The sequence below is a fragment of the Physeter macrocephalus genome, chromosome 8 (assembly GCF_002837175.3).
Source record: "Physeter macrocephalus isolate SW-GA chromosome 8, ASM283717v5, whole genome shotgun sequence".
Taxonomy (NCBI): Eukaryota; Metazoa; Chordata; class Mammalia; order Artiodactyla; family Physeteridae; genus Physeter; species Physeter macrocephalus.
The window spans coordinates 77,837,618-77,848,627 of record NC_041221.1 but is presented as its reverse complement, the minus strand read 5'-3'; the positions used below and the strand labels follow the sequence as shown (position 1 = coordinate 77,848,627).

The 11,010-nt window shown below is 43.8% G+C and overlaps 1 protein-coding gene across 1 annotated transcript; it reads right to left on the bottom strand.

Moving 5' to 3' along the window:
• Positions 1-270: 270 nt before the first annotated feature.
• F2RL1 (F2R like trypsin receptor 1) lies at positions 271-10,990 on the bottom strand. The gene is made up of 2 exons (XM_007123932.2): positions 10,909-10,990; positions 271-1,382 (listed from the first exon to the last, which is right to left on the bottom strand). The coding sequence occupies exons 1-2, from the start codon at positions 10,988-10,990 to the stop codon at positions 271-273; spliced, it is 1,194 nt and encodes a 397-aa protein (XP_007123994.2).
• Positions 10,991-11,010: the final 20 nt, after the last annotated feature.

The following is an 11,010-nucleotide window of genomic DNA, read 5'->3' as shown; positions in this document are numbered from 1 at the left end:
GGTTTCTGTCTTTTCTCCACCTTCTGAAAAGTCTGCTTCTATCAGTTCTGTTTCCAGGAGCACCTGAGTAGAGGAATTCTGAAACTGACATCTATGTTAATTTGGGGGACTTTCCTTACGCAAACAGCGAAGCTCCCAGCAATCCTGAGGTGTTGCATATACATGGTATGTGGTGAAACCCGCTTGGTTGGGAAACAACAGAAGCATCCCCATAATGTTAATCAGGTTCCAAATCCCCCTACATAACTTCCATCTGAGGAGCTGGAAAACTCAATAGGAGGTTTTAACACTGGTTGAACTTGAAGAGTAAGAGCTGGATTTCCTAGAGAATTTAATTGATGTGAGGGATACTTGCATCTGCTTTACAGCACGGACACTCCGACAAAGCAGAGCATTCTTTGCATGATCCCTGAAGTCTTGTGAAATGAAGTAATAGACAAAGGGGTCAATGCAGCTGTTGAGGGTGGAAAGGCAGAGGGCTATGATGTACAGGGCATAGACGTGGCTCTGGCCCCAGTTTTTAATCAGGAAGTAATGTACCACGAGCAGAAGGTTACTAGGAGTGAAGCAGATCAGGTACATGGCCAGGACAGTGACGATGAGCTTGATGGCTCTCTGCCTCTTCTTTCCTGAGTTTTTATCCAAGGTGGAAGATTGGAGGGTCCGGATCATCAGCACATAGGCAAAGGCCGTAAGGAAGGCTGGGAACAGAAAGATTCCGATGGCCAGAGAGAGGAAATAATTGAACATGTCCCCCACCAACACCTCCTTTGGCAAAACATCATGACAGGTCGTGATGTTAAGGGCTGGAATGTAGATGGTCTGCTTCACAACGTATAAGGGGATAGTAACCAGCAGAATCAGCAGCCATATTCCCAGGGAGACACTGATGGCAATGCTTGCCTTCTTCATGGGGTACACCATGGGGTTCACGATGACCCAGTATCTCTGCACACTGAGACAGGTCATGAAGAGGATGGAGCAGTACATGTTGCCATAGAAAAAGCCAACGAGTACCTTGCAGAGAGATTCCCCGTAAATCCAGTTGTTGCCATGGATGTGATAGGCAATCTTAAAAGGGAACCAGATAACAGAGAGGAGGTCCGCCAAGGCCAGGTTGGCCATGTAAATCACAGCAGGGTGCTTCTTCTTCGTTCCGAAAAGAAAAACCCACAGGGCCATGCCATTACTTGGCAAACCAACCGCAAATACGATCATGTAGACAATTGGAAGAAAGACAGTAGTCAGTTTTCCAGTGAGGACGGAGGCAGAAAACTCATCCACAGAAAAGCCGGCTTCCACCGTTGCTCCTCTCCCAGGGATCTGAGGTGAGTTATCAACGTAACCAATGAGACTTCTTCCTTTAGAGGGTCTACTGGTTCCTGCGCAAGAGAGGCAAGGCAGACAGGGGTCATTACAGAAATCAACGTTTCCACAGAAATGCTGGTTTGTCCAAATAAAATCACTTTAGAAAAAGACAGAAGGGCCGGTGTGAAGGTCACGGACAAGACAGTGCTGCTAAGCGCTAGAGTTACCTGAAAATTTGGGCAGAAGAGGAAAGGAGGAGAGCAGCTGAGGAGAAAAAGAAGCAGAATGAACTGAAAGGGACTGAGAGAGAACCGGCGTGGACAGCATGTTATGGCAGCCCTGCCTTTCCCCAGAGCAGTGTAGGTGAAGAACGCTTCCTGTGCTGTGTGAAAGAAGAGAAAGGAAGAAGACAGGAGGAGGAGTACACAAAATACTTACGGGCGCTTTCTTTGGGTGATGAAATTACTGGGATTTCTATGGTCTGGATTTGTTTGCTTGCTGCTTTTTTTTTACAGCAGGTATTTTTTATGGGAGGGTTGTGAAGTATGTGTAGAATATAACATTGATTTCTATGAATCTCGAAAAAAGTGACAGTATTTCAATTTATTTTTACAAACTGTCCACACTCATTAGTTCCTACCCGTTCTCATCATGGCCATCTATCTCACTTGGGGCCGCAAGACAGGATCCAGCCTGGCCTGTCACTCCCTAGCCCAAAGTCCAACACGGCGAGATTCCCAGGAGCACAGAGATAGTCCCTCTCCAGCCACAAGGACAGCCTCAGCCGTGGGCAGGGATCCCCCACTTCTGTGTGAGCTTCCTGGAGACCTTCCCATGGAAGCCAGAGGGCAGGCAAGCCTTCCGGCCTCAAGGTCACTGGACGGATAGGGGCATGATTTCTGTTCAGACAAATTTGTATTCTGACTTTTAAGCAAGCAACACGGCAAGCTTTAACAATTTCCACTCTCATCCCCATATTATGAATTAAGCTTTACAAATCACAAACCAATGGCATAGCCAGCCTATGCCAATGAAGTGCTCACGGACCTGCAGATGAACGTGAGGGACCATGTGAGGACATGGAAGGATCTGACTTTAATTCTGGGGAAGAGCAGTCCTTCACCATGGCACTACAGTATGCCAGGGAGTATGTTCAACCTACTCACAAGTCTATCTGATAATGTGTATGTTTAGTCATCATTTTTTCCTCTCCTACCTTTGTACCCATGTTCAGCAGGATTATTCACTTCTCTTAAGGCTTCCCTACTAAGAAGTGACAGTGATTAGGGTGGGTGGAGGATGAAAGGGTGTAGAGATCAATACTTCACTTTTCATTTAGCAGAGTGGGTAGCCCCCCAAAAGAGATGTCCATGTCCTAATCCCTAGAATCTGTGATCCTTACCTTATTTAGAAAAAAGGTCTTTGTAGATGCAATTAGGATCTTGAGATGGGAAGATCATCCTGGATTATCCAGGTGGGCCCGAAGCCCAATGACAACTGTCTTTATAAGAGAAAAGGCAGAGGGAGATTTGAGAGAGAAAGAAGACAGAAAGGAGAAAGCAGTGTGAAAATGGAGGCAGAGATTGGAGTAGAGCCAAGGAACAAGCTAAGGAATGCCAAGGAATACCAACAGCCACCAGTAGCTAGAGGAGGCATGGAACGGAGTCTCCCCTAGAGCCTTGAGAGGAGCCCATACTTTGATTTCAGACTCTTGACCTCCAGAACTGTGAGGAAATAAGTTCTTACTAACTGAAAACAACAGCTTGTGGCAATTTGTTATGGCAGCCACAGGAAGTTAGTACACTTAGGACAGACTCATCTCTTGTTCCAATTTCTTTCATAATTTTTTCAAAAGAGCATGAATTTTTTTTTTTTTTTTTTTGTGGTACGCGGGCCTCTCACTGTTGTGGCCTCTCCCGTTGCGGAGCACAGGCTCCAGACGCGCAGGCTCAGCGGCCATGGCTCACGGGCCCAGTCGCTCCGCGGCATGCGGGATCTTCCCAGACCGGGGCACGAACCCGTGTCCCCTCCATTGGCAGACGGACTCTCAACCACTGCGCCACCAGGGAAGCCCCGAGCATGAATTATTTTTAAATTTAAAAAATAAAATAATATTCCTACATATTACAGTGTTCTTCAAAGCTTGACCATAACCCACAGTAAGAAACATATTCTATATGGTAACCCAGTTCTGATACATATATCCATAATGGAAAAATTTTCACAAAATAATAATTAGCCTTATCGTGCAGGGTACACTCTAATACTTTCTATTGTATTCTGTTGCGTTCTTATAAAATCCAGTCACCACCTTCTACATTGATTTCATGACCCACTTACATGTTTTTCACAGCCAGTTTAGCAGAGTGACCGATTTTACACACCACAAGAGAATAGTAACGACATATTTATAGACTGGTAATGTCTGTGGAACTCGCTCCAGGAGCCAAAATGGCAAGAGTCGCTGTGTGAGATTACAGGTTTAATTCCAGGACTGTCCTAATTCCTTTATCCTTAATTCCTAATTTCCTTATCTCCATGGTCCCTGGCAGAGCCCTGGACCTAGCACCTGGGTGAATTGAAAAGCTCAGCTAGCCCTACCGATGAAGGAAAGGAAGGAGAATCAAGAGCCCAGCTCATGTCTTTAGAGCTCTAGCCTGGCCCAGTTAGTACCCAAACCACACAGACGCCGGCAGGGGATGCCAGGAGTGCAGCCCTGCAAAATAAAACCACCTTAATACCAACAAGCACCCGTGCTTAATAAGGGTTCATATCATGTGTCCAGCGTTGCTTTCAACACTTTACGTGTATTAGCTTACTTCACTTTCACAACACCTTATGAGGAGGTACTATTATTAGAGCCACATTTTCCAGATGCATAAACTGAAGCTTGAAAAAACTGAGTATCTTTTCCAAGGCTGAACAGTTGTTAGGTAGGAGAGTCAGGATTCAATCCAAGGCAGTCTGTTTCTAGACTCACTGGTTCTAACCCCTATATCACACTGAGCCTCTGAGACCGACGTGAGGTTACGCGCTGGAGTCTATTGAGACCAATCTAACCTGAGCGGATTCCACACGTTCGTTCTCAAACAGAAAATTTTAAATGTAAAATTTTACCATTTTAACCCCCCCCTTTGAACTAGTCCCTCCTCTAATAATTTATATATTTATTTGTATTAATATTTACATGTTCTGGAAGACTTTCAGAGGTGTAAGAGAATCCTATAAATTCTCCATTGGTTTGAAAAGCGGTTACCGGCTCTCCGGAGAGGCATGTGTGGCAAAGCTGGTGACTGGACAGTGGACACCTGTTCTGAGGACTCTTCCATTCAGAGAGCTGGGACACCCAGCCCAGAAACAGCCCACCAGAGACCAAGTCAATGAGTCAGACCTTGTTTCTGCAGAATGGAGCCACCAAGATTTTCTAATTACCACAAAAAGAGTCAATTTATTCCCTTGGTACCAAAACAAACAAACAAAATTACATAACTTGCTTTATAAAAGGGAAGAAAATCTAAGCATTGATTGTCCGGAGTTACCCACATCACAAACATGATAACCAGACGTTATTTGCCTCCGGAGGGAAGAAGTACCTATGAAGTAATCTTGCAACAAACAAAAGAATGAACGAACCCTCATCTGAACAAGCCCCTGGATCCAACTGCCAAATTAATAGAAATAAAGGGGACAATAGGACATGTTAAATAACATAAGAATGTCGTTAGCAAAATCCAGGCGGTGGAAACTGCTGCAGGATAAGGACCTCATTTCTTCAAAATATAAATTACAAGGCAAAAACCAAGAAAGAGGTGTGGAGGTAGGGCTCATAAATTAAAAGACTTATAAGACAATATTAACCTTATGTAATGTGTGGACCCTGTTTGGATCCTGATTCAAACAAACTATTAATATAGTATTTATGACACTTATGAAACAATTAGAAATATGAACACTGACTGAGTATTTGATTATATTACACAATTTTTGGCAGTGGTTATTATGTGGTGATGTTTGAAAAGGAAATTGCCATCTTTTATGAATACATACTGAAATATTTTAAGATGAAATTATATCTGGATTTATTTCAAAATAACACAAGGAGGGGAACCCTCAGGTGCTGCTGGTGGGAATGTAAAGCGATGCAGTCACTGTGCAAAATAATTTGGCAGTTCCTGAAACGGCTCACCATAGAGTTGCCATATGACCCCTCAATTCCTACTCCTAAGTATACACCCAGGACAAATTAAAACACATGTTCACACAGAAACTGACACAGGAATGTTCATAACAGCATTATTCATAAAAGCCCCAAAGCAGAAATAACAAAATGTCCATCAGCTGATGAATGGGTAGACAAAATGTGGTATATGCATACAATGGAACATTATTTAGCAATAAAAGGAAATGAAGAACTGATATATGCTACAATACAGATGAACCTTGAAAAGATTATGCTTTTGAAAGAAGTCAGTCACAAAGGAATATGTATTGTATGATTCCATTTATAATAAATGTCCTGAATAGGCAAATCCATAGACAAAAAGTAGATTAGTGGTTGTCAGGAGCTGGGGAATGGGGCAAGTTGGGGGGGTGATGGCTAAGAGTGGGGGGGTGGGGAGTGGGGTGTTCTTATGGGGTAATAAAAATATTCTAAAGTTGATTGTGGTGATGGATAGACAACTGTGAATATTCTAAAATGCAATGAATTGTAGACTTGGAATAGGTGAATTGTATGGTCTGCAAATTATATCTTAAAGCTGTTAAAGAATAACACAGGAAGGAGGGCAGGAAGGAGGCTGGGGCATCATTATTAAAGCTGAGTGAGAGGTACCTGGGATTCACTGTAATATTCTACTTTCACATGTCTAAAGTTTTCCATAAAAATAAACACATGCCAGGTCAGGAAGGTTCATGTAAAGAGAGATAAAAATCTATTTTAAATAAGAATACTAAAATAAAGGAGTGGGGGGAAGAGCAAGAAATACTACAAAAAGTTAGGGAAGGATTCAGAGAGAGAGAGAGAGAAAGAAAAATTTCCTGAGAATATTCCAACATACGACCTTGAATGATCTCAATCTGAAATACCAGTCATATTAGCTATGTTCATTGTACCAGTGGCAGAGCACACAACCAGCTTGCTGCTTGGTATAACACTGGTCAGTTCTAACACTGGTAAATGTCAAGATGCTGCTCAAAGCTCCCTGAAGCCCTTTCAGCACAGTGCACAGACTTTTACCTCGTACAGCACCCTATCCCAGTCACCCCAACTCACAGAACTTGTCTAGAACTGATGCTATTCCATCTTCCAACTCTATAACCCATCTGTACACCAGACAAAATCATTTCTATTTTAGAGAGTGAAGATGAAATTAAATGTACATATGAAGTTTAAACACACAAAAGCATTCTACATTTGGGACCTGTAATCAACAATACTTGCCCAAGTACACAAGAATATGCACCCACTGATGCTCAAGGCAGCATCCCCCCACCCCAATTACAAACAAACAGGAAATAAGCAACGTTCATCAACCACCATTCCTAACTTACCATATCCTCAGCACAGTCCCTAGCATTAATAGCAGACACTACACTACTTAATAAGCATTGAAATGGAAAGATAGTTACAATATGTCCATTGAAAAAAAGCAACTGGCAGAATAATATGCTTCCATCTACATAACAAAATTATAATTTGTTTGCAAATCTGAAGTCTAGAAAAATACCCACTAAACTATAAACAATGGCCATCTCTATAGAGTAAAATGGATGGGGAGGGGAAAACTTACTTTTTTAACTTCACACCCCTCTATGTTGTTTGGATTACTTTTCAAAGGAGTATAAATTGGTACAATCTATTTGGAGGGCAATTTGGCAAAAACGTCAAAATTTTCAGTGTGTTTGCCCTATGACTCATCAATTTATTGCTAGGAATTTGTCCTGCACATATACTAGCTAAAGTTCACAAAAACACTATGTACAAGAATATTTACTAGAATATTGTTTACCATAGCAAAACAAAAATGTTAGTTTCAATGACCATCGAAAAACAAAAAAGGCTAGTTCAATAATTTATGGCATTTATACAATGAATAATATTCCCTCTACACAAGTATGGACAGATTTTTTTAATACTGACCATGAATAGATCTACTAGGTTAAAAAAAATAATAACTGTAGGACAGAATGTACAGTATGATCCTTCTATTGGTACAAAATACATATATTTCTGCATAGAGAAGTCTGTTGAGAGTGAAGAGGGGAGAGAAGAGGGGATGTTTCGCTTTCTTTTTAACTTCTGATTTGTACAATTTTGGGGAAAAAAATGCATGGAAAACTTTTAACTTTAAAAATGCTACCTGTTCTTTGTTATATTAAGCATCCTCCTGTTTCCCACCCTCCCAACCAAAGCAAGTACAGAGCAGCTACTTTATTTGTTTAAACTCTCCTCTTGTGTCCTTTCCCTTACTATCCTCCTCACCCCAAATCTTTTGCTCCGACCTTTGGGAGCACAGATCAAAAAAACTAAAAGCTTCAGTTGCTCCGTACCCCTTCTCTAGGTACACTTTAGTCAACTTTCTCGTGTTCTTTCAGGATGAACTGTTTTCCTCTCAACACTTGTCCAGCTAATAAAACCATAAGAAAGACAAACACACATTCACTAAAACATTGCCTATCAAGGTTAATTAGCAACTACAAGGCCAGGAAGGCGACCAAACACAAATTTAAAGTCCCATCTTCATGTTCTATGTGTTCTCTCTTCTTACGAAACACTGGAAATAGCCCATATGTCTATCAACAGAGGACCAATTATAAATTATGATACATCCATTGACAACATTTTAGAGTCATTAAAAATGTTTTATATTTACTGATATGCTACTGATGTTTATATAAACACATACTCGTACAAAAAAATTTCTCTGTCAATATGTATTTTATGCACGGATGTATGAAAGCATGAGAAAGGCTAGAAACCAAAATGTTAGCAGTGCTTTGGATACTGAGGGTGATTTAATTAATGCAACCCCTTTTTTGGACTCATTTTTCCTTTACAGTGATCACATACAGCTTGTATAATTAAAAACCAATTACAAAAAGAACACAAGTTTCAGTCTCCAAAAGAAAAATGGAATGACTGCATTACAGGGGACTTCTCAGGTTTGTGACACGGTGGAAAGAAGTAAGTGTCTGAAAGAACTCGACTTAAATGCTGAACTGCCATCAACCACCAGGTCACTCTGCGCAAGTCCCTTCACTTCATTCTTCATTTGCTATTTACTGAGGTCCTTTAGGGAATTAGACTGTGCTGGACCGTGGTGATGGAGGTGCCGCTAGGGGTCCCTGGCCTCCTGGAGTACGTGATCTAGTGGGGAGACAGGTGAAACATATTTACAGAAATAACTATCGATTACTGTTGTGATCAGAAAGAAAGCAGGGGCCTGATGGACAGTTTTCCTTGCCCCTCACTCCTCAATTCAGTGGCCCGTATCTGTAAAATGAGAAGGTTACACTCTAGGCTGAGTTCCCTTCCATAAGGCAGTTTTTTGGGGAAAAACCTTGGGGAAGAAAAATCAAACCTAGGATGTGTCCTGCTGCAAACTGAGGGGCACACCTTAGGGTCGAACCGAAGGGGGTAAGCAAAGACAGGTGCTAAAGGGCAGAAACACTGGTGATGCCCTGTTTCTTAATCAAAATCAATCTAGCTTCAAGTTGTGAGGAAAGCTCCATCTACCTAAAGTCTCGCTGTTACTTAACTGACTCTTTAGGGCAGTTACCCTGCAAAGGAGTAAAAATATGTGGAGGAAAAAAAAAAAGTTCAATATTAAATACTTCTGGTTAACAAGTAACTTGATTTTTGTTGTTGTTGTGAAAGTAAGTCCCCCTTATACTTCAGGAATCCCCCCAGCTCCAGCCCCTCACTTTGTAAACAAGAACAAGCCAGACACTCGGGCAAGCTTCCTATAGGAACCGCTTGAATCATAAAACAGATGAATCATCAACATCCACATATTTTTTTTAAAAAAAGTTTGCACATACTAAGCTTTGCTCCTAAATTTTAAGTTTATAAGTTTAAAACATAAGGGTAAAGGGACATGCGTGCATCACAGTTTCAGTACTTCCTGTAAATAAATAAATGCCTTTATTCTTGTTTTTTTTAAATTTTTAATACATATTTATTGGAATATAATTGCTTCACAGTACTGTGTTAATTTCTGTTGCACAACAAAGTGAATCAGCCATATGCATACACATGTCCCCATATCCCCTCGCTCTTGAGCCTCCCTCCCACCCTTCCTATCCCACCCCTCTAGGTCATTGCAAAGCTCCGAGCTGATCTCCCTGTGCTATGCTGAGGCTTCCCACCAGCCAACTATTTTACATTCGGTAATGCTGTCAATAAAATGTGTACCAGGGGTGCAGTTTTCAAGTATCCACCCAAATACCCTTTGCTGTAACTCCAAAGGGAAAAGAATCACATTCTTCCGTCTAATTCAAATTCACAGTGACTTGCTCTTTTACAATGTCTTTATGAAGAGGATAAAAGTGAGAACCTGCCTTTTACAACAGATCTGCAAATTTCGCAGGGAAATTAAAACTTCCCTTTTAAGGCTACCCTGGCTGCCCCAGGGGGGCGTCCTTTAGCATCACAGCAGTGCCACACCAGTCTTAACAGCGCCTACGCCCTCGGAGGCCTGCTCAGCCCGGGAGGCTCCACCCGCAGCCGAACAACTTCGAGCACACCCAGGGCAGCACACCCGTGGAACCCGGCTGCGGCGCACAAACTGGCACCTGAGCGCCGCCAGGGACGGCTCCCGTGTGCTGTTTCCTTCCTGGGGCGGGCTGCCTCCGGCCTACAGACCTGAGCGGCAGCCAGCGTGGCACCGAAGGGCGGGGAAACCCAGGGCCGTAAGGTCACTTGGTCGAATGTAAAGCAGGGTCGAAGAAGTTCCATTCATTAATGCGCCCAACTGGCCTAAACCTCGGGGTGAGCGCTCGTCACCCCAAGAACTCAGCAGGGTCCGGCCCTGACTTCCACACCCCGGCTGTGCCCTGTGCCAGAGGAGCTGCAGGCCCCGGGGGCGTCTTGAACGCCGTGGGCCGACCCCAAAGAGTGGCCTCCAAAAGTTGAAGGACGCTGCAAAAAGCGAGGCAGAAAGTTCCCAGGCCAAGGGCTCCCATCCACGCCACCCCGCTCTGAGCCATCAACTCGCTAACTCCGCGGGTCCCGCAGGACCAGCCCGGAAGAGTCTCAAGGGTGTGCGAAATGCTCCTTAAGGACTCGTGTTTGAGAAGAAACCCACCGGGGCCCGAGAGGCTAAGCCCTCTGGGTACTCCGTAGAAGCGAGCACTCCGCTCCCTCCCTTTCCCCTCCGTAGACTTCAGCCTCTCCCGCTTGTCCCAGCTGGTTGCTCCCCGGGCGCAGGGATCCCCCTTCAAAGCCGCCGGGAGGAGGCTGCGGGATGTCGGGAGGAGTTGGCGACGGCGGCAGAACACCCTTCGAGCACCTGCCCCTCTTCCCCCACCTGCCCATGGTGCAGGATGCCCATGGACGCCCGCTCCTTAGCCGCACGAGCCCTCCTTGCCCAAGTTTCTCACCTAGGACAGTGCGATTGCAGGAGGCAGAGGTCCCCAGCAGGAAGACGCCCCCCAGCAGCCACGCCGCGCTAAAGCTTCGCATCCTTCCAGCAGCCCCGACAC